This window comes from Heloderma suspectum, chromosome 5 (genome assembly GCF_057233095.1).
Source record: "Heloderma suspectum isolate Gila_16-S chromosome 5, 16-S_ref, whole genome shotgun sequence".
In the NCBI taxonomy this organism is placed as follows: domain Eukaryota; kingdom Metazoa; phylum Chordata; class Lepidosauria; order Squamata; family Helodermatidae; genus Heloderma; species Heloderma suspectum.
Genome location: NC_139462.1, coordinates 224,248,091 through 224,272,391, shown reverse-complemented (window position 1 = coordinate 224,272,391; position 24,301 = coordinate 224,248,091). Strand labels below are relative to the sequence as shown.

The following is a 24,301-nucleotide window of genomic DNA, read 5'->3' as shown; positions in this document are numbered from 1 at the left end:
TGACCGGAGACTGCGGGCCAGGGGGAGGAGTGTGCCTGTTACACATCCCTCTGTGCCAGGCAAATCTCGGCCAACCAGGGAGCAGGGTGCTCCTACCACTGTGAAATGAGAGGAGGAGGTCTCCCATTCCCTGATGAGAGAGGCATCCGGTGTCAGTGGAGAAAGGCTCCCTGACGCTCTTTGTGGAGCACCGGGCTGGTTTCAAAACACTCTGAAGCATTTTGAAAGACAGTGGCTGGTTCCGGCGGTACCAGACGAGAGAGTCCCTCCCTACTCCCTCCATAGCGGTCTTCCATATCTCAGTGGAAGGGGTGCCCCGTGGCTGAGTGAGAAGCAGCAGCTCTCATGTCTTGAAGGGACCCACCGAGGACCACACCGAGTCAAAGCCACAGGGGAGCTTGCAGGGGCCGAGCCACGTCAGGGATATTCCAGGCTCCTCACCTGAATTTTTCACTCCCAATTTTTTGCAGTACGTCTCTCGCTTTTTTTACTTATGGAGATTTAAGGAAGACCGTGCTGGCAGTGTCATTCCCTTTGTGTAACGTTCGGGATGTGAGTTCCGACGCTTATGCAGCCAAAATGGCAGCACCCACGCACAAGAGGGAAGCATCAGCAGCCATGGAGAAACCTCAAGGTTTGCAGAAGCACAACCAATATTTAGGGGGTGGAATCCCTAAAAGGGGGGTAGGGGGACCCCAAGCAGCCTAATGAGGACTGAATGTGGTCATGGAATGCTGCCCAGTTTTCTGACCATTGGTGGGGGCAGAAAACAGGCTGGGAGGGGAAATGGAATGGAGTATCCTGAACAGGAGCAACACCATACTGCAACATTTTGTTGTGGCTCCCATTCATTCTACCCTATTCCTCAATTCAAAAGTAAGGGCATCTCTACACCTGCAGTTTATCGCACATTCATGATTGGCCACTCAGGGAAGTTTGCGGGAAGTTTGCAGGTTATCTTCCAGTAATTTTCCCGCCATTTCCCCCTGCCTATCCCGTGTTATCCCCAAATGGAAAAAAAAATGCAGTATTTTTTCAGCCTGCGCAACAGGAGCACCATGGCCGGCCGATGTCCTTCTGTAGTGCAACCCCCCCCCCCGCTTCTCTTGGAGTGGGGGGGCGTGGTCAAGATGGCAATGGCAGTGATGTCGGGGCGGTGGGTGTGTTGGTATACCGACCTGCTGGCTTGCTGCCATGCCGTGACTAAATACAATGCACCGACTTCTGCCTCCAACTCCGACTGCTTACTCCGCAACACAGAATGGCCGGCATGCCGGCATGCCAGCATGCCAGCAGTTTGCTGGGAAACTGGTGCCTGCAGGGGCAGGGTTTGGGCAGTTCAGTGGAAGTTGCTCTTCATTCGCATTGTGTGTCTGTCACAAACAAGCCACCAGGAATCTGCGAGGGGAGGGAAAGGGGCAGGAACCAGGGAGGAAATTTTGTGATGCCCCCGGTGCACCTAATGGCTTTTGCGGAGAAGTAGCCACTCTGTGAAAAGGTGAGGAATGGAATACAACGAGACAGAAACACCTGTGTGAAGGAGCCCGCTCTAATCCCGCAATGAAACCGGATAGAGAAAGCCTCGGTATTGATGCGGATTTCTGCCCCTGTGTGGTGAACCCCTCAATCTTTTCCGGCCTTCCAGTGTTTAGGCCAATGGGCAAGAAAGAAAATTCCAAATGAAGGGCCAAGGGCTTGTTAGATGTCCCCGTGGAGGCCGGTGGCTCCGATGTCAGTGGGGTGGTGAATCTGCTCCGGGGTTCAGTCAGAACTCTAAAGGAGCTATCCCAGAAGCACCATGGGTAGCCCCTTTAGAGTTCTGACTGGTTCTGACTGAAACCCGGAATGGATTCACCACCCCACTGACATTGGAGCCACCAGCCTCCAGAGTGGGAGGTCTAACAAGCCCTTGGCCCTTAAGTTGGAATTTTCTTTCATGAAAATCATGTTCTAAATTAGCCAGCTTTAACTTACACACATTAGACGGCTTGCATTTTCTTTCATCGGACAGCCCCCCCAGTGTATCTTTACCCCCACCCCCAATCACGAAACGCCTGGCTATGGGAAACAGCTGCCAAGCATAATCCTGTGTTTACTCTTCCTCTGATGAATTAAATCTGAACTATGCTCATACTAAGCTACACTTCCATTAGACAGGATATTCTGCCTACCTTGAATCAGGCTGATTTCACATGTGGAATTTTTCCTACCCTGCATGCGTGAAAATGATTTCCAGGCTCAATTCAAAGTGCTGATTTGAGCCTTTAAAGCCCTTCACACCTTAGAACCAGGGTACTTCAAGGACTCCACATCTCCATATACATCTGCTTGTACAGTAAGATCTACAATGGGGGGCATCCTGGGGGACCCAGCCCACCCCCCTCTGAACAACGGGGCTGTTAAGGCACTCAGCAGAATGAACAGGAGTGCCCTCGAACACAGAAGGACTGGGTTACCAAAGTTGGAAGCAAGTAAGTAAAGGTACACGCATTACCATCTAAAGATAGCAGTCCCCATAAGGCCATTACATCCAGAATCTAAAATCATCTAACTGCATAGCAGTATCTTAGGTGAGGTAGGTGCAGGGCCGGCCCCACCATTAGTGTACAAGTCAGATTCAACTCCTAGTCAATTCGCCTTCAGTACATGGAATGGGGCGGGGGAGATGGCATCTCGTTTTTTGCCACAGGCAGCAAAATATCTTTAGGTCAACCCTACCAGAGGACGGGCCTTCTCAGTGGTGGTGGCACCGTTCTGGAACGTGCTCTCCAGAAAGGCTTGCCTGGTGCCTATTTTATCATCCTTTAACACCAGGCAAATCCTTTTTAAATTTATTTTCTTGAACTACTTAGATGATGACGATGATTATGATGATTACTTCAATGCCATTTTCAACCCACTGTCTGTTTTAAGCTGCTTTCATAATTTTGCATTTGTTCGCTTCTCTTATTTTGCTTTTTAAAATTCGCATTTGAATCATTTAATTCCTTTTTGTAAACTGCCCTAGGAATCGGATTGAAGTGAAGAGCGGTATTCAAATACTTAAAATACAAATACATAAACAATCCCTATTTATCATGCCACGGATCACTTTGCGGGGGGGGGGGGTGTCACAGGTTGTGCATTGTCATGGCGCCTTAGCATTTATGCAGTTACATGGATTTGTGCTAGAGGCAAGATGCATCCATTTCCCAATCAGAAATTTAACTTCTAGAGACCATGGGCAGGGTGGGAGCTGAACCCTAAACAATGACAAATCTTAGCTGCTCACACAAACAGAATTTTAATAATAATAGTAATTTTAAAAGGGAGCAAAACAGAGTCAGTGACTTGCCTAGGGTACAAGGACTGAGAAACAGAGACTGCCTTGGTAAATATAGGGACAGCTGAAGTATGCATCTGGTTTGGTGTGGCTACATGCATCTGGAAGTCACTGTGGTTCCAAACATGCTTTATATGCCAAGTAATCAGAAAGGGTTTTGAATAAACTAGTATTGTAAAAGCTGTGGCAGATATTAAACAAGTATCTCTGATGTGTGTCCCTCAATATAATCATGAGGTTGGCTTGCAGATAATGAGATTTAAAACTAAAAGGAATAATCCCTTAGCAGTCACTTTCCTAATGTTTTCTCTAGAACAACAGGGACTACCTACTACTAAAATACCAACATTTTGTAAAGGAGGGGGAAGAAAGCTGAAATACTTACACCTTTACTATGAATCGCAAGGCCTTTTAGATTTTAAGAAATATATGGTACATTTTCATTTTAACACTTTGAGAAATGCAACTAGCAGGAAACCTACGTTCCCGCCCAATCCATTTAACTTTTGCCAGTAGCTTTGAAATCAAATCAAATAGAAACAATTGTATATACAAACAATTCCAGAAAATACTTGAAAATCCAGTTTAGGCAGGGCTTGAACAAGTCTTTCATGTACGGTATTTATCAACATCTTGTTTCCTGCAACAAATACAGTATGGGTTGACTTTCCCTTTTTTCCGAAGTTGCACACCCTTATTTGCTTTGGAACTAGATGTTATCTGGTCAAGGACTTTGTTTTTCATTCAAGGCTGGGCACTAATGAGGGAAGCTGCAAGTTAATTGGAATATTAACTGGGGTGATTTAAACACACACACACACAGCCACAAGGCTTAAAGATCCAAATCAGAACGCTGTTATTTCTTTAAATGTACTCCAGGAGCGTCAAATACCATTAGGCAGTTTGGGGGTCTCGTATACAGACTGAAGCACCCCCAACCATATAGGGCTGGCAACCTTTCGGCAGTAGTCGGCAGGGAATAACGCTTCGCTCCACGGCATAAAAAGCTGCTCCTGCTAATCTTTGCACATGAGAATTATCTGAAAGGGAGAGGTGCAAAATCCAGGCAGGGTGTTGTTTTCCTACCACCACACCTCATGCCAGCTGGTTCCTCTGAAGGCCTGGGAAGCCAATGGAGGCCGTTAGCAGATCAAAGAAGCGCTTTCTCATGGAATTCAGGGTATACATTTATTTATTTATTTATTGCATTTATATCCCGCCTTTTTTCCTCTCGCAAGGAACCCAAGGCGGCTGACATTGTCCTCCTCCTCTCCATTTTATCCTCACAACAACAGCCCTGTGAGGTGGGTTGGGCTGAGAGTCTGAGACTGGCCCAAAGTCACCCAGTGAGCTTCCATGGCTGAGTGGGGACTAGAACCCGGATCTCCTGGCTCCCAGTCCAACACTCTAGCCACTACACCACACTGGCTCTTAAACTTTTAAGGGTCCGATCCTATGGGGATAGGCAGCTGCCTCCGAACTCGGAGGTGACTGCCTATCCAATGCAGGGCAGGAGAAGCACGGAGGGGATCGTCCCCTCCGCGCTTCTCCTGCCCTGCATTTGCGGTTAGACAGCCGATTTCGGCTGTCTAGCCACAGGAAGGCAGAGCAGGGGAGGAGGCTGCCGGATGACACATATGATGTGTCATACCGACATTTCCGCCTTCCCCGTCCCAGAATGCCCCGGAACGCCCCGTTTTGGCCACTCTGCACTCCTCTTCCAGATGCAGTGTGCAGGGCTGTTCCACGCTGCCTGCAAGGCAGCACAGAAGGTGGCAAAGGTCAGTTCTCTGGGAACCAACCTCGGAGCCTACGCTCAGTTCCTGGAAACCCACATATCCTATGGCTGTGTAGCTGCTGACTAGCGGCCATACGATTGCTCCCTCCGATACACTGCCAGGGTTGCAGGAAAAATCTCTGTATTTTTTATTTGTCCCAGCTGAATGTTTAGAAGCCCTGCTACAAGCCCCGATAACCATGAGACAGTGGCCCCAGTTATACGGCGATGTTGAACCTCAGTCCCGTGAGACAAATACGGCCTGCCGGAATCCTAATCGCACTTTCCTCCGCCCGCTACCTCTTTCCCCCAGCTGTCAGTCCTTTGGCTTTTGCACAGCTTTCCCCCCAATTCTAAATGGTTGAAATGTCTCTCCTTTTATGGGTTGAATGGTTGTGAACCGCCCATAGAGCTTTGGCTTTGGGCAGCATAGAAACGTAATGAATGAATGAATGAATAAATGCAGTAAAAGCTTTAAAAGCTACGATACTGTGGTATTTCTGGTAGTTCCTGCCCCCCCCCTTTTGCCTTCAGCCCTGGAATACACACCCCTCCCCGCCCTGAGAGCTTCTCCAAAATTAAATTCAACTCTTGGCCTGAAAGGGGTTCAACACCCCTGGCGTAAGAGGCCTGCCTGTTGAAGGCTCTGAGGCCTCCCTCTCCAATAGGCAGAGAAAGCCGCAGGGCAAGGGTGGCCATACTTCAGGCCTGCAGGAACTACCTTTTTTTTTTACTAGCACCCCAAAATTCACCAAAAGTTCCCAATGCAAAAGACATACACTTAGAATTACAGAATTCTGAAGGAGATATTTGTTCTGAGCCCAGAAGTGAACAGAGCTCATGGTCCACTCACAAAAATTCACTCCTGCTTACCCAAAGCTTTCTTCATTTGAGTAGTATAATTTAGGGCAGAGAGGGGGGAGTCTTTCTGATGCTGCTATTGTTGAACAACTGGGAGTCAGACATAATTGTCAATCTACTACTAATCACCCAGAGATCCAGATCTATTTTCTGGCCAGTCCTGCTGTAGGGGACACACACATATTGAAATAGCCATTGTTGGCTTCCTTTCTCTGTCCCCTTCTTTACCTCCTCTTATCTCTGTTTTAGTGGCTAATTTTCCCTAATAGGTGGGTAGGGCATCAAACCAAAAAAGGTGCAAACTAAGGGTTAATTGGTTTTGAGAGTTTTGAAAGCAGTTGGTGATAGCTCTGGGTGGATCAGAGTGTGTGAACAGGTGTCAAAAGGGAAGTGGCCATGTTGCGGGCAGGTGGAACCAAACAAGTTTCCTTTTAGCCTGGGTTTCTTGTGTATAAAAAGACTAGCATGTTCACTATGTTCCATAGTAGTAGTGGTTTCATTTTGTCAGAAACCTGATTTGCTCTGCTGTTTATACTTCTGGCTGCTTAGGCAGGGGATTATCTGTTTATGACTTGGTAACATTTGCCAAGTCCTTCATTTTTGGGATTCAGTTTGCTTTATTCAGCCAGTTCTGCTAACACTGCTTTCACTCGTAACTCACAGGGAAGATGTAGCAAAGATAGAAAGAACAAATAGTCTGTCTAGGAAATAAAGAGAAGTAGGGGCTTGGCCATAGCTCAGTAGCAGAGCACTTGCTATGTATCTAATCCCTGACTTCTCCATTTAATAGGATCATGTAATAGGTGATGGGAAAGACGTCTGGCTGAGCGACCCTGGAGAGCTAATATCAGTCAACAGTCCAATTGTCTCCAGTCCTGTTTAGATCTGGGACTCACTAACCCAAACATGCATTTGAGGGCCTACTTCTTAATTATTATTATTTTTTACCATATATCTGCATGATGGTGGTGCTGCTGCTGTGACCCACCTTAGGTCAGGCTGCAACCCAGTAGTGTGTCTAGGGTGGCCATGTGTCCTACTTTACAATCCTCTGTTTGAAGGGTGATCAGAAGACAGTCCTCTATTTGAAGGTGTCCTCTATTTGAAGGGCTGTCTGGAGCAATTCCAATTTAAAGATTCAAAAGAAAAAATGTAAGGGAGAACAGGGCAGTGGCCTTGAAGTTGACCATCAAGAGTTAGCACCTGGACAGCAGACTGAGTAGGCACACAGGCCATTTGGGCACAGCTTTCCCCATGTATTGCATTTCTATTTAAATTAGAGTGCAATCCTATACATGTTTGGACAGAAGAATGTCCTACAACTCCCAGCATTCCCCAGCCAGCATGGATTGCACCTTTATAGTCTTTTTTTTAAATGGATCTACACATATAAATTAGTATATGCACATTTTATGCAAAGCGGTGTCCTCTTTGCTGGGTGTTGTGTAAGTGCTCACCCTAAGTGGGTCCAGACCCACCAGCTGAAGACTAATGAAGCAGACCATACTGGCCTAGATGGATAAATAGTCTGACCCCATATAAGGCAGCTCCCCTTGTTCCTAAGAGCTGAGAAAAGCAGGGGGCTAAACAGTGTTCTCCTAAAGGAAATCAACCCTGAGTGCTCATTGGAAGGACAGATACTGAAGCTGGAGCTCAAATATTTTGGCCACCAAATGCGAAGAGAAAAATCACTGGAAAAGACCCTGATGCTGGGAAAGACTGAAGGCAAAAGGAAAAGGGGATGGCAGAGGATGAGATGGCTGGATAGCATCACCGATGCAATGAATATGGACTTGAGCACGCTCCGGGAGAGAGCGCAGGACAGGAAGGCCTGGCATACTATGGTCCATGGGGTCACAAAGAGTCGGACATGACTGAACGACTGAACAACAACAATGCTCACTCTAGGTGTTGGAAGGCCCTTGTGCAAGGCACCCTCAGTGAGTCTGCCTTCTCACTAACATGGTCACCAGCTGCAGAGAGCCAGTGAGCAAGTAGGCCATGGCATCTGCTGCTCTTCCTTCTCATCACCGCCGCTGTCTGGGCCACAGCGAGAGGCAACGGAAGAAGCAGGTCACAGTCATGAAGAGGAGGAGCAGGTCCAGCAGGCTCTTGTCAACGGGCCCCTGCTGGGGTGTGGGCCCTTGGCAGGTGCCCAACCATGTCTACCCTTGACTGGCCCTGGGGTTAGAGGAGCTGTGGGTGGGTCAGAGATATTGGGGAAAGAGAGAAAGACAAGGAAGATGGGAGAGAGTAGTATTTTCTCCAAGGATCAGTTGGAAGGCAGAAGCAGCAAGCGTGCTTTAGGAAGAGGGAGACTGGAAAGCTCAGTGAAGGCACTGAGGACTGATGGAAAGGAAGAGTTAACGGGTTGTTGCTCTTTGTATCGTAACATAAAACTTCAGCAAGGTTGGATGTGGATTATGTGTTTGTTTTGTCCAAAGCTCCCAGTGTGTTATATCCGGAATTCGAAGCTCAGTGATTAATTTGGAGGAAACGGTTTCAATTCTGGAACTCCATTTCCAGCATTTACTCTGAACCTGCCTGCTTTCAACTGCTGCACTTAGGGTCTTTTGTAATGCCAGGACCAGTATAAGCCCTGGACCTCTTGGGCAGCTGCTGGCAGGACGCACTGCTGACACCTGCTCTGCCCTCACCCCACCCCCTGGTACCATTAAAGAACATTTCCAGCCCAGTACTCTGAGCACCACTGGGTGGCCAGTCCTAGCGGCCATCTTAATTTCCAAGAATGCAGCTGACAGCATCGCTCCAGGGCACTGTGGGGGATTAAAATGGCAGCTGAATTCAGCCACTCACTGCTGTTTATAGCGCTGCTCAGAATGCTGTTGGCTGCCAGTGCCAAATAAACCCAAAGAGACTCCTGACAAGGGAGGGGGCCGACCCATGTTTGCTTCACCCAGAGCCCTCCCAAAACTGGGGCTGGCCCTGAGCACCCCTGTTGTAGTCTGGCTGTGCTGGATTGAGGATGAACAGACACTTACAGAGCTGTGACTCGGGCGATCTTAACATCTTCTTGGATTCTTGCCATATTGTCTTGCAGTCTTCTTGGAGCTTGTAAAACCTCTCTCTTCTCCAAGAGTTGGACTTGATTTTCAGCAGATGGCACCCCTTCAGAAGGAACTTCAGGTCCTTGTCATCTTGCAAACCTATGGAGTACCAATATGATCATTAGCACATGCATGCATTCTTTCCACCCATTAGACTGCTGACTTAGAATTCATCAGCAGGTTTAATTCTATATCCAGAGGCTTGAACTGGGATAAAGGTGTTTTTTTTTTATCACACTACATATGGTCATTGGCTTACCTAGTGTGTGTATTATCAGCAGCAACTGCACTGTGAAGTACCACTGTTGATAATCTGATTGTCACTCTCAGTACTTTCTGCATTCAGTTTCCTTCTAACCTCACTGTTTACAATTCTTCCATTCTTCCTGCCCCCACTCCAACCCACCATGGCTTGCTGGGAATTACAGTAGTCGGAATCCAACACATCTGGAGGGCACCTGGCTGGGGAAAAGCTGCTCTATTTATTTTTAATTATTTACATTCCTCAACTGCCCCCCCCTAAACTAAATGACACAGTATACCAGGAGCGCATTAAAAGCAATCACCAACATAAATCAATTCCAGAAAGTCAAGTAGAAGAAACCAGTTCTGTAGCTACTACGATTAAGCTGGATTCATTGTCATATGCAGCCATGACTCAGTTTCCTCGCGATACCTGGTAGCACGAGAACTCTGTCAAGGAATTGCTCTCAGCCATTGCATCACGATGACTCATGCAAGGATAATTCCCTAAATGTGCACCCAAAAGGAATTCAGACTGAGAATTCAGCCATACGCAAGAGGAATTGGCGCCAGTCATCAACCTCCCCTTATGTAATTTAATTCAAAAGATGTACACCACTGTTGCTGCTGTAATGCAGGGACGGCCATGCATCATTTGGGGCATGTGAAGGGCTGTAATTGGAGTCATAAGGACTGCAAGTCTTCTGTAATGTAATCTGTGCCAGTTCCAGGTTTTGGAGGGCCCTTGGGCAAGACACCCTGATTGGGCCCCTCACTCAGTGAGTCCGCCTTCTCAACGTCATTGTCACCAGCTGCGATAGCTCCTCATCCTCTTCCGCATCACTGCTACCGCTTGCTTGCTTGAGAGCCAGAGAGCCAGTGAACAAGTGGGCACTGGCATCGACTCACATCTGGCATCAAGGGTAGGCATGATTGGGCACCTGCTAAGGGTCCACGCCCCAGGAATGCCCCCCTGAACTTGCTCCTCCTCTTGACCGTTGCAGCCTCCTTGTTTAGCCATTCAGGATGCATAGCCCAAGGGCCCCCAGAAACCTGGCACTGTATGTACTGCTCTTCCTTCTCACCACTATGGTTGTCTGGCAGGTGAACATGTCCTTCTTAAATGGACCAGGTCATGCGAGGTGCTATCTTCTCACCGCCATGGTCACCAGCTGCCAATGCTCTTCATCCTCTTTCTCGCCATGGCTATCGCTTGCTTTCTTGGCAGGCAGGGAGACAGCAATGAGGCTGTGGCATCTACTGCTCCTCACCACCACCAGCACCACCATGGCTTGGGCCAGAGCGAGAGGCAGGTGAACAAGCAGGACACCCTGGTGAACACCAGGGGGCTTTTGTCAGTGAGCCCCTGCTGGGATGTGGGCCCTCGGCAGGTGCCCAACCATGCCTAACTTTGACACCAGCCCTGAATGGAATAATAATATTGCTATGGAAGCCAGTGCAGAAGCAGAGACAATTGCTAGAGCTGACATAAATTTTGGATGAAAATCCTCACGCCACGGAATTGATTTTTTTAAATTCAGCTTGACCCAATTAGATCCACACAGAGACATTCAAGAGGTGTAGAAAGAACGCACATGGGGTGGGGGGAGTGTGGTGTCACGGTAGTGGGATCCACCCCAACCTGCGCAACTTCGTCAGAATGTCTGCAGAGCGCCATCATGCCTGCAGTTGTCTCTCTGCATGGCTAGGGGAGCCTTGCTGGATCAGATCAAAGGTCCATCTAGTCCTAGCGACTTGTTTCCCACAGAGGTCAGCAGGGCATGGAAGCAGGAGCCCTCTCTTGCGCTCAGAGGGATGCTACTTCTGAACATGGAGGATCCATGGAGCCATCATAGCTAGCGGCCACTGAATTACCCTCCATGAATTTGATCTTTTTTGAAAGCCATCTCATAACGTCGGTCACCGCATCATGTGGCAGCTTGCTCTGTGACCTCACAGTGCGCTGTGTGATGTCCTTCCTGAAACTTCCAACCATCAGTTTCATTGGCTGACCCTGTGTCCTCGTATTATGAGGAGGAATTCTCTCTCTCCACAGGGCCGTAGGAAAGGGCCACAGCTCAGTGGCAGAGCCCCAGCTTTGCATGCAGAAGGTCCGAGGTTCTATTCCCGGCATCTCCAGATAGGGCAGGAAAAGCTCCTGCCTGAAACCCTGGAGAGCCGTGGCTGCCAGTCAGTGTCAACAATACTGGGCTACATGGACCAAGGGTCCGACTCAGTATAAGGCAGCTTCCGCTATTCCTAACGTAATCACCTAACTGCTGTAGATAAGACTGCTCTTAAAGGACGCTACAGAAGTCCATTCAAAAGTCTGCAACAGGGAGGCCGCTTCTGAATGGCCAAAAAAGAGAAAATGCATCACCCCCTGAAAAAAGGGTACACAGATTTGCATAAAATGTCCATATGCTACTTCGTATGTTTAGATGCACTTTTAGAAATAATGATCGTCATCTAAAGAGAAATACAGTACACCTCACCATCGTGTGACCTGTGTGCCTGCCAGTTCAGCCTGCTATCCTGGTGCAAACTGTGGATGGGCAAGTTCGTGGGCTCCTTCACGGAAGTTTGCGGGCTCTTTGCATGACGCCGTGGCCCTCCAGGGCGTCTCCTGCACCAAATGCCCTTTGTTCTGTTTTTAAATCGCTTGTGGATAATGAGCTATCCGATGACCCCGCTGTGTTCCGCTTCAGTTTCCTCCGTGAAAAGAGGGAAAGCGGCAAGAAGAGGAGCGAGATCCATGAAAGAGAATGGAAGGCTCAGATATGGGGAGAAGGAGGGGGAAGGGGTGGGAGGAAAGGAAGCATGTGATAAAGGGAGTCATCGTGATCTTACATTTGAAATAGAAGCAGAAAGCCCTGCTTTAAATGCAGGATTTCAGGCTGGTCTAGAGATAGATGCCCCTTATGTGGTTTTGAAATCTTTAAACCAGAATTGCACCAGAAAGACCTTCAAATACAGGATGTCTTGCCCTGTACATGGGCAACTCTACTGCCAAGGGTACCCTTTTAAGATGAACAGTTTCACAGTCATAACTTGCCCGTTTTGCACATGGGAAGTATTTGCACACACAGCTCTTCCCATAATGTGCTGAATTTGCTGTAAATATGCCTGTTGGTATAACTTCAGTTTAATACAGGCAGGCAAACCCCAAGTTCTGCTTCCATTTTCACTTTGTGTCTGCCACCTCTGTGCTTCCTATAAATGTTGATGCAACAGGTCCTGCTCTCTCCCCGATGCTACAACTTTGCAAATAACTTAGAATCATAGAATGGTAGGGTTGGAAGGGGCCTACAAGGCCATCGAGTCCAACCCCCTGCTCAACACAGGAATCCAAGTCAGAGCATCCCTGACAGATGGCTGTCCAGCCTTGTCTTGAACGCCTCCAGTGTGGGACAGCCCACTACCTCCCCAGGTAATTGGTTCCATTGTCGTATTGTTCTAGCAGTCCGGAAGTTTTTCTTTGTCAGTTTAAGTAGAGCAGGCCCAGACATGGCCTATTTCCACAGAGGGGTGATTAAATTAGCTTTTCTTGTTGCCCACGTCTGTAGAGTCAAAAGTGAATCCACCCCGCAGCTGGAATTTATGCTTTCTGTTTGAACATAGGCCTGGAACAAGTGGGGCCTGCAACAGAAATTTGAGCGTGAAGTCCTTCTGCACATGATGCCAGGCAGGCAGCCATGCCCTTTTCTAGTATACTCCTTCCCCACTGCCCCATTTTCCGTTTCCCCCACAATAGTCAGTCAGCATTCTGTGGTCACTAAGCAAGCATAGCCCTCACTAGGCTGTTTTGAGGAGGTCCCCACTAAAGGTTTTTTGCTAATGTTTTTGTATTCCCCCAAGTCTGCTGATACCTCCCTCTTGTGTGTGGATGGTACTATTTACAGACTGGTGTTTGGAGAATTGAGATCGCTATTAGTACATATGAAGATGTCGATTAGGTTGGGCGGGGTGGTGGGGGAAACTGGTGTGTCCTGTAAAAGAGCTCTAGCTTAGTTTTCTCCTTGATGAGCTAATATTCTATGTTCAGGGAGTTTTACGTGGTGAAACACTGGAGTGTTCACACAGGAAGGCACTTTGTGCATGTGTAGACCAGGTGCATATCTATTTTCCTTGTGTTCCCTTACGCTCCACCTCCCTCCCTCTGCTTCCTTCATTTTAAAAATATTATATAAAATGTTTATTGGAATACTTGTAAAAGTTTAAAGACAGTACATCCCTTACACTGTTTAAATATAAGAACACAAACAAAAACATAGGTACTGAAAACTATTGATACACTAATACATTTTAGCACCTCAAAGAACTCTGCATTCTATGCTGACAACCACTAATGTATTTCAAGAGTTCTGCTCTCTTTCACTAAGGTTGCTGGGTCACGTTCGCTTTCCTTACCAATACTTATTAGTTCCATTCTGCTCTGAGCCATATATGTATTTCAATGACGTATATGTGTCCTCTCACATACTTGCTAGGCATAGTCAACCAGAAAAACATCAACTGCAACTTTGAAATGCCAAGATTGCCTAATATTGTATTTGCAACTGGCATCCATTCATCGTTACTAATGAACTCCTTCATGTTGCTTGTCAGCCCCCTACCAGCTGCCTTTGGGCATTTCTACACCAGCCTAAAATCCTGCATTTAAAACGGGGCTTTCTGCTTCCGTTTTAAATGCAGGATCACAACTGACTCCCTTTACACAAGCTTCCTCCCCGCCCCCCTTCTCCCTGTATCTGAGTTTTCCATTATCTTTCATTGATCTCGCTCTTCTTCTTGCCGCTTTTACTCTTTTCACGGAGGAAACTGAAGCGGAACACAATGGGGTGATTTCATAGCTCCTTATCTGTGATTTATTTAAAAACGGAACAAGGGGCATTTAGTGCAGGAGAGTCACGGCAGGGTCACAGCGTCATGTAAAGAGCCCGCAAATTTCCGTGAAGGAGCAATCTCAATTGCAGAATAAAAGCTCTGTGTGATGAAGCCCTTTCTCTCCTTCTCGGGCGGGGAGAGGGGGGATCCCTGCATATAGATAACTAGCATATCAGGGCGAATGCCAAAGCAGAACAACCAAAGTGTTCTTGGTTCCATAGTTAGGCCAGAAGCTAGATGGGAAAGGACTGAAAATGTTTGTGTCATCCAGCCAGTTCTGCACTGGCATCACAATCACCCATCCAGACTCCTCTATAACACAGGATGGTGAGAGAGAAACTGGAGCGTAATTGAGGGGATCACTGGCACCAAGCCAAGAAACAATTACATGATGGGGGGGAAGCAGATGTTCATTGTGTGAACATTAATGAAGTTCGTACATAAAGTTCACATGTCTGCTATACGAACAATCCTAACAATCCATGAAACCTAGGTCAAAAACAAACGTAACTTTAAACCTGTGTGTAGCAGCAATTACTCTTTTGTTCATTTTTACTCTAGAGTTGGTGCAGAGACAATCTGGATCTTAAAAACCCCTTTATCCACCCCCCCCAACACACACACACACACACACACACACAGACTAGGATCCCAATCTGGCCTCCTGTGCATGACGCAAAAGAGGGTCTTCTTGGTGGCCGCTCCCAGGCTGTGGAACTCCCTGGAGGTTAGCTTTACTCCCTCTTTGCAGACTTCCACCAACAGACAAAGACCTTTTTATTTAAGCAAGTCTTTGGCATGTAAGCAGGTCTGTTGGGTTGGAGGCTGCTTTTATTTCATTACTGTTGTGTTTTTAATTGTGTTTTCATGCATTTGTTTTATTATTATTTTTTTAATCAAGTTTTATTTATGACTGTAAGCCCACTTGATTGCCATTTTTCTTGGTAGAAAGGCAGGGTATAAATTAAAAAAAAAAATGAAGATGCTAGACACAGTCTGTTTTGGTCCTCAGCGTTTCTGTACCAGTGTTACCAGATTATCCATTTGGAATTGTCAGCTCAGAGCCTCAGGTTTGGGGGTGGCAAGGGAGACATGCTGAGCTTGGCTGCACCCCATTTTTTCTCACCATAATCCACTTCTCTTCAGGTAGAAGGTATCCAGGAGCAATGTGAATGTAAGAATCTAAGAAGATTCCTGGTGAATCGGACCAACTGTCCATTTAGGGCTTTTCTACATGAGGCTTTTAACCCATACCTTTACCAAGGCTTCTGCTTCCAGATTCTTTGCGGGATTAAAATTGGCTCCTTTACACATGTCTTTTTCCAGGTTTCTGGTTTCTATAACACCATTCAGAAAAAAATACTACACTTTCCTTGTTAGGGAAAAAACTGCAATCATGGTTGCAAAGAATGGGAGAGGCTCTGGAGGATGACAACGTTGTGTAAAGGACCAACAAACTACCATGGATGAGTGCTCATGAGTGCACAATAAGAGCCTTGTGTAGAAAGGCTCTTAGTCCAGTATCTGGTATCCCACCATGGCCAACCAGATGTTTCTGGAGGGACCACAAGCAGGACGCGATCGCAACAGTCCTGTCTTGTTGACACTTCCGAGCAATTGGTACGTAGTGGCATACTGCCTCTTGAACCCAGAGGCTGCATAATCATCATCATACCTAACATTTGTACAGCGCTTTGAAGTGTCCAAAGTGCTGCACATGCATTATGTGTAGTTGTGATCCTGACAACAACCCTGTAATGTAAGGCAGTAGTATTATCCACCATATTGCAGATGGAAGCACTGAGGCTGAGTGAGAATGACTTGCCAAAGGCCATTTAGCAAGTCCACAGCAAAAGCAGGATTCAAACTGCTTTTCGAATCATTTCGGGACTTCTTGATGCACAGTTCAATCTCTTAGGGCGCAATCCTATGCATGTTTAGACAGGAAAAAAAGTCCCACAATTCCCAGCATGCCCCAGCTAGCAGCTGGCTGGGGCATGCTGGGAATTGTAGGACTTTTTTTCTGTCTAAACATGCATAGGATTGCACCCTTAGCCATTATGCTGGACCAATTTTTGTGTCTTACCCAGAATAGTAACACTGACAGACTTTTCCTCGCTGGATTTTTCAAATCCCATTTTTTAAAGCCATCTAAGCTAGAGGCCATTCCCACATCTTCTGGCATACACTGTATGCATAATCTGCACCATGTGCCCTAGGAGAAGGGCAGTAGCTCAGTGGCAGGCTGCATGCGTTACATCTGGAAGGTTGCAAGTTCAATCACTAACATCTCCAGGTATTGCTGGGGAATACTCCTGTGAAACCCTACTGAGCGGCTGCCAGTCCATGTAAACAATACTTTGCTAGTTGGACACATGGTCTGATTCAGTTTGGAGCAGCTTCATCCATTCCTACTTCCTTTTGTCTATCTTGCATCTCCTGCCCATTCATTTTACAGAGGTGTGGCTGCATTTCTCTGTTGCAGCAAAAACAGCAAGGAGGCTTGAGGCACCTTCAAGGTTAACGCATGATGGCATAAGCTTTCGGGGACATTGACCACTTCATCAGATACCTTTGATGGCACTGATGAAATAGACAATGTCCAAAAAGCTTAGGCCATAATAAATCTTTAAGGTGCCACAAGACTCTTTGTTGTTTGTGCTGCCGATTCATGACAACCATGTGCTGCAGTGATTTCCTTCCCTCAGGCCACAGCAGCACTTGGTGCGTCAACCGGCTCATGAACAGCGCCAGCTCCAGATTTTGGAGAGCCTTTGGGCAAGAAGCCCACAGTGGGGCCCTTCTGCTTCTGTCCTGCTGCCCACTCAATTGCCCTCTTGCTCTGCACCCAATTTGTACATCTATCTAGAGGGAGAGTGCAAGTAAGGAAGTACGGAGTTTGTTAAATCTGTTCTGTTTGTATTTCGCAAATTGTCAGGCATCTTTCTTTCCGTCATCCGCTCACTGATGGAATTGGATTTTTTGTTAGGGATGTAGGAGAATTTTGTTCCGCTTGCGTTAATGCGCACTTGCGCTAATGCACACCTGCGCTAATGGACATTAGTGCAAGGGTGCGTTCATGCAAGTACAAATTCACACAAGTGTGCATTTGCACAATTCCCTCCCCCCCCCAAGTAAACAACCAGTTAAATCTACATGATTCGGAAAAAGATGGTCCACTGTGGAATCCACAGATTCATAGAAATCCAAACTCATTTGAATCTACTGCAGATTTCTCTGACGTCCCTAAGTACAAGGCAAGTGAAGGAAGCTGCTCTTAAATTCTCATGCTGGTCGCTTCTTGCATGCTCAGAGACAGCTAGTGAACAGGTAGTGACAGCGAGCAGGAGGAACAGAAGGACCACGCGTCTCTGGGGATTCACAGTGGGCCCCCTCCAGGGGTGTGGTCCTCAGGATGTGTCCAAAGATACCCCCCTGGATGCTGACCCTGACTATAAGCCTAGGCTTAGACATCAGATTAAAGTTTATCTTTCCCAGAAAGCATTTGGGCTTAATTGATTATTTCAGCTCCTGTATTGTTTTACTCTTTTGTATTTTCTGAACTTCTGCTGGTCACATTTGTTTGCTTTAATTCAATATGGTTCTTTCTTTCTTGCCATGTTACTGCTGTGTTAGGTTTTTTTTTTTTCATTGTGAATTTTATTAAATATTTGTCTAAGATTACTCACGCATCTGGGGAACACTGCTGTACACAATCAGCAAATCCACCTGATGCGTTTGTTGCTGGAATATGCTGTCTGTAGCTGCAGGTGGCAGAGCTGAAAGTTTGAATGACTCAGTGAGGACACCTGTTCAGAACATCCATTGCCTCACCTGGACTAGATGAAAAGACAGGCAGAGCTGGGTGCCATCAACATACTGATGACACCTCACCCTAAACCTCTGGATGACCTCTCCAAATGATTTAATGAATGTAGATGTTGAATAGCATGGAAGACAAGGTGATTTCCTGTGGAACCCCAAAGCATCAATGTCATGATACTGAGAGAAAAAAATCCACCACCCCAACCTGCCAAATAGGAGCAAAAGCACTGGAGCATAATGCCTCCTGATCTCACCCCCAGTCCAGAAGAGAACCACTGTCAACAGTAGCCAAAGCTGCCAAGAGGTACAACAGAATTAATAGTGTCACACTCCCCCTGTCTGTGTTCCAGAGAAGGAGATCATCAACAAGGTCATTTCAGTCCAAAAGTGGACCAAAAGCCAGTTAAATGCATCTAGATCCAGACTGGGCAGACTTTAAGTCTGTGTTTTACTAGAGCCCTGAGATCCACCATCTCAAGCTGAGTGCAGAAGACAGTGACCCAGTTTGCACATAATGGTGGCAGATTGTGGGTTAAATATCCCATGGTTTGCCATGGCACATGCCAGCCCCATGCTCTCTTTAAATATTCAAGCTCTGATAGGCCTGATCAGGAGCTACTCTGTGACGTCTGAACCTGCACTAAGCAGGGGGTTGGACTGGATGGTCTTATAGGCCCCTTCCAACCCTACTATTCTATGATTCTATGATCCTGGACACTATGGGTTAATCGTGAGTTAAACAACCTAACAACAGTTAACCTAACAACAATTATTTGTTAGGTTAACTTTGGGTTGTTTAACCCACGATTAACCCATAGTGTCTGGGTTTGGATGTCACAGAGCAACCGTCAATTGGGCTGATTGGAGGATGCATATTCAAAACGGCGATGGCATGCACCATTTAATGATTAATTAAATCATGGGTTAATTAATGTCCAAACAGTCAGAACAGGCCCAGTGACTGGGTTTGCACATAACGCTAACCCATGCTATGGGTCATTGAATTCTGGGTTGTTGTGTTGTATGAACCCAGGCACACTAACAAACCATGGTTTGCTCCCTACAATCAACCCAGAAAGAGAACCCATGGTTTGCTGTTGGGTTATGAACTCTGGGTTGTTTAAACCATGGGTTGTTATTACGTGTGAACCCAGAATTATGACTTGTTTCACCAGGCTACAGAAGCAAATGGCAAGAGTGGTAAGAAAAACCAACCATTCTACATATCAGTACTACAGCGCCACAAAGATATTTCAGATACAGGGAGGGAGCAGGCAAAGGAGGAAGGAAATAAACAATCCAAGGTTTTTGTTGTGGTTTGTTTTCCACAGTGTGTTGGATCATCTGCTAGACGTAGAGCAATAAAACATTGGTTAAATAAACCATAGGTTAGTGTTATGTGTGAACCAGGTCATGCACTTAGATTTTAATAATTCTGAGCCCAGGAATTTGTTATGAGTACCAGAAGTGAGCTGAGTCCACAGTCCACCCTCACAAAAATCCATTCCTGGTTACTGCAAGGTTTCTTCATTTCAGTAGTCTAATTTGGGGTGCTAACAAGTCATTTCACTGTTGCTATTGCTAAACAATTGGGAATCAGGAATCCTTGCCAATCATAGAAAATCACCCACAGACCTATCAGTAGATCTTGCTTTCTGTCCACCTGTGGTCTAGATAACCCAAGTCATCCAGGAACATCTGGAGGGAGACTGGCATTACCCTTGGCCTAAAAACAGGAGATTTGCAACGGGCTTGGAGTTGAACAAATCCTTAGGGTCCAAGGAAGGTTTCTTCAGAAGAAGCCTCACCATGGCTTCCTTCAAGGTTTTGGGGACAACCCCCTCTCTCTAAGAGGCAGTCACTGGCCATTTCTTGGACCCAGATGTTGGCTAGATTTGAAACACCATGAAGAGCACAAGTTGAGCTAGTACACATGGGGTAGGCTGGGCTGCTCTCAGCACCCTTGCAGCATCCTCAAGCTGCAGTAACTGCAATAAAAGAAGTTGCTGCAAGAACATCCTGCTTCTGAACGATTTTTAATCTGGAGTCCAAACTGAAGTGGATGCGACGTTATTTCCCAGATGCTGCGCAAACAGGTCAAGGTCAAGGGGACCACTAGCCTAGAGACCTTCCCCCCCCCCCCTTCCATCGCCACTGCCGATGTTAGCCTAGTTCTCAGTGAGGTGAGAAAACCTGTGTCTGGGCTGTACTTCTTTTTTAAAAAAAATACTTTTTATTCTATTTTTTAATCTTTATAAATGAAATACACAGTACCAACAACCTAGTCATTATCTACAGTTTCCAACAATACAGTATTCTTAGGAGGACACAGCAATAATGAAAAGGGGGTGGGGAAAGCAGACGAAGGAAAAGGAAGAAGAAAGCAAGAAGGAAAAAGGAAAAAATATTAAAAAGTTACTTAAAAGGATTAAATTTAAACTCCATTACACACAAACTTCAAATATCATTCTACTTAAAAGTTATACCTATAACACTGCCAATATTACAATTCAGTACAGCATAGATAATCAACCTTACATTTCAATATCATATCATCAGTCTTATAGCAAGGGAGCAAGCCTACAATTCATTTCCAATAACCATATATTGCCCTTCAGTTAACATATAATAGTAAAGCTTAACAATTTAACCAGCCAAAAATATTACTAATCAAAGTCTCATAATAATGATAGTAATAATAATAAAAAGGAAGGAAATTTAAAAGGATAAATAATAACAAATCACTAATAAATGTTATGCTATCTATATTTTAGGTAGTGTCATTTCTAAATCTATATATGAATGTATACATATATATACACACACAAACAGGAATTTTGGGCTGTACCTCTTTAGTTAGACTGCAGATAGGTGTATGTGTGTGAGAGCGTGTTTTAATATATATAAAATCACACACACACACACACACACACACACAATAATGTGTGTGTGTGTGTGTGTGTGTGTGTGTATAGCCTGCTTATAGAAAACTAGCAAGTCAAGGAGAATAAAACCTTTCTCCCCGCCCATCACCTCTGCCACCACCACTCTGTTTCCGCTGCCAGGTATGGCTGCTGCTGCTGCTGCCTTCCTAAGGCTCCAAAAGGAGGAGGCTTCTCACTACTCTTTAGGACCCGCGCAAGACATCATGCTGTCTGAGGAAATGGTTCCTGCCTTCTCCTCCTCCACCACCACCCCGTTTGCTTGTCGCCTTTGGGCTGCTGCGCCAACGGCAGCAACACATGCGATCTGGCCCATGAATACCACACTCTAAGGAGTAGGCGGCAGCAGCATCAGGCCACAATCGGCCGGGGAAACGGTGGTGACAATGGTGATGGGCGGGGAGAAAGGTTCTATTGTCCTTGACTTGCTAGTTTTCTGTATGCAGGAAATATAGATATATTTCTATATATCTATTATATATAATATAATATAAATATATATTATATTATATTATATTATATTATATTATATTATATTATATATATACTATATATATAATATTATATATATATAATATATATATATAGTGTGTGTGTGTGATTTTATATATACAAAATCACACTCTCACATACATCCATCCATCTGCAGTCTAACTAACGAGGTTCAGCCCAGACACAGGTTTTCTCACCTCACTGAGAACAAGGCTAACATCTACCTGGATAGAATCATGTTTACCGGTTTGGGGTTCTTCAAGTATTTCATTTTGAAGCCCACTTTAACATGCACGCAGAGTTAGAATGGAGTTTTAATGAGGATCTTAGGTTGTGGTTTTCTTTTTTAAAAAACTTGTTGTCGGCATCTAGCAGCCCTCTGCAGATGCCTGGAGCCCCACCTCTGACACCTGCTTCTGTGAGTCACCATTTTCATTTCCCACAATGCCCCTGATGGAGTGCAGTTCCAAGGCATTGCGGGGAACCCAGATGGTCACCCTCCGCTGCCAGGTAAACTCACCAGTGTAGAAAGGGAACCCAACAGACAACACTTTGCCAAGAGTGCAGTGGAGGCTGGTGGCTCCGATGTCAGTGGGGTGGTGAATCCGCTCCGGGTTTCAGTCAGAACTCTGAAGGAGCTAGCTGGATAGCTGCCTCAGAGTTCTGACTGGTTCTGACTGAAACCCGGAGCGGATTCACCACCCCACTGACATCGGAGCCACCAGCCTCCACTGCAAGGGCCCCTTCAAACTTGGAGGCGGCCCTGCTTCTCCGTCGTTTTGATAGCGCACGTCTCTACAAAGCTTTCCAATTCTTATATCTTTCATGCTCACAGCCAGTGCGGGCTCCAGATTTCTGAGGGCCCTTGAGCAAGGCACCCTCCATGGGCCCCCTGCCTAAGAGAATCTACCTCCTCACCGCCACTGTCAGCAGCTGCTCTCGCTCCTTCCCCCCTTTCCCCTCATTGCTCTGACTTGCACACAGACAGCCAGGGAGCAAGCAGGCCGCGGCATCTCCTGCTCCTCCTTCTCACCACCACCATTGTCTGGGCCAGAGCGAGAGGCAGGTGAGCAAGCAGGCTGCCATGGTGAAGAGGAGGAGCAAGTCCGGGGGCTGTCGTCGGTGGGCACCTGCTGGGGCGTGGGCCCTCAGCAGGTGCCCAACCATGCCTACCCCGACACCAGCCCTGCTGACAGCTGTTCTGAGTTTCACTCAAGAGATGATGGCTTCCCCATCACCACCTAGCCAGCTTCATGTATGACAGGAAATTTGGACACAGGTTTTCCCCCATCCAAACATTCATCCCGCTGCATTATAGACTTTGTCACGATACCTTCGTGGAATGGGAGCTGCTACAGTGTGTGTCCAGCCCCGACTGCAGGAGCTCTCCTCAGAGAAGGGGCTAGAGGCCCCCGAAGCCAGGGTACCCCAGACCAGGGACTGCCACCAGACCCACAGGAGCTGGAACCCTCGGGGGGAAGTGGCTGCAGGGCCATCCCTGTCAGGAGAAAGGGACTCTATCTCTGAGGCAGAGGCTGAGCCACTCCCTGATCCCCCGGGAGGGTCATCGCCTCAAGCGACAGGCTAGCAGGGCGAAGGAGTGCTCGCCTCCAGAAAAGGTCTCCTTGGGAGAAAGGGACTCCTCAGGAGTAGGCTCTGGAAAGGGAGCTCTGATTGCCACAGCTGAGCTCTGGGTGGGGTCTGGCTGGCTTTGGGCTTAAAAGCTTTCACTGGAAATCCAGCCAGGGTAAGAACAACTTGGTTCATCCAGCCTCTGCCATGTACCTTGCCTTCTGAATTGTGCCCTGTGGCGGATGCTCTTTTCCCTGATGTTTTGGACTTTTCAGTGACTCTGCTTGTGGACTGCGTAATGTATGTACCTAACTGATTTACTGCATGTGACCTCTTGCTTGATATCTTGACTACTCCTGCTGGTGCCTGATCCTTGTTGCCTGCTTGACTGCCTGTGTTCTGACCTCTGCCTGGTTTTTGACCAGTCGTGCCTTAGCTTAAACCTCCTTGGACTGAAACCTGTGTGCTTGACCATTTGCTTGCCAGCTCGACTACTCTATCGAATCACTCCCTGTGCTTGCTTGCAAACAGCCAAGACTTGATGTAGGACAGTGTCGTTCCTTCCAGTTTTGTGAAGGTAACATCATAAGCCCTGGTCCATTTAGAAAGGGTTGTAGTTTCTTCCCAGCACCCAAATCATTGTGTGTGTGGGGGAAATAAAGGGACTCTTAAAGAAACCCACAAGCTCCACCCTGTGCCTCCCCCAAAATCATAAACTCCATCCCCATGTCCCCCTTCCACAGCCTTCTAAAAAAAGTTAACGGTAAGGGGCCAGGATGTTTCTAGCCCCCTGTAAATCAAGCATTGCTTTCCCCCTGCCAGCATTTCTTCTTCTAGAATCTGAGGCCACGCTGTCGACTGGAGGATCCCCGCCATGAGCCCTTCCCAAGTGGTCTGGGGCATTGTAGGACCCCTGCTGCCTGCACTGCTTTCCCTACTGTAAAATGTAGACTTCTATGCTCCTCGGGGCAGGGACCTGCTCGTGTTTATATAAAGCACCATGTGCACTGATAGTGCCATATAAATAACAATAAGAACAACAGCAGGAAGATACAGCTAAGGTTGCATCGTGGTGTAATACAGGAAGAACGTCACTGAACCCACAGCGGCAACAGAGAGAAAGAGAAGGACAATTCCTGCTGTTTTCTCAATCTAGGATGCTTTAGTGTATCAGGTGACATTTTGCTCCCTAGCAATTGTGGTAGTAGTAGTGGTAATAAATAATAATTATAATAATGACAATAATAATGCAATAAATAAAATACAGGTTACGGGAAAATCACAGTGTTTCATTTAAATGCGCGCCTACATT

General features: G+C 46.6%; 1 protein-coding gene across 2 annotated transcripts in view; it reads right to left on the bottom strand.

Moving 5' to 3' along the window:
- PLCD1 (phospholipase C delta 1) overlaps positions 1-24,301 on the bottom strand; it is a 77,134-nt gene that overhangs the window by 38,174 nt on the left and 14,659 nt on the right. For both annotated transcript variants that reach the window (XM_084859434.1, XM_084859433.1), the window contains exon 2: positions 8,963-9,127. In XM_084859434.1, coding sequence (XP_084715560.1) covers positions 8,963-9,127 — 165 coding nt within the window. The remainder of the gene's footprint in view (positions 1-8,962; positions 9,128-24,301) is intronic.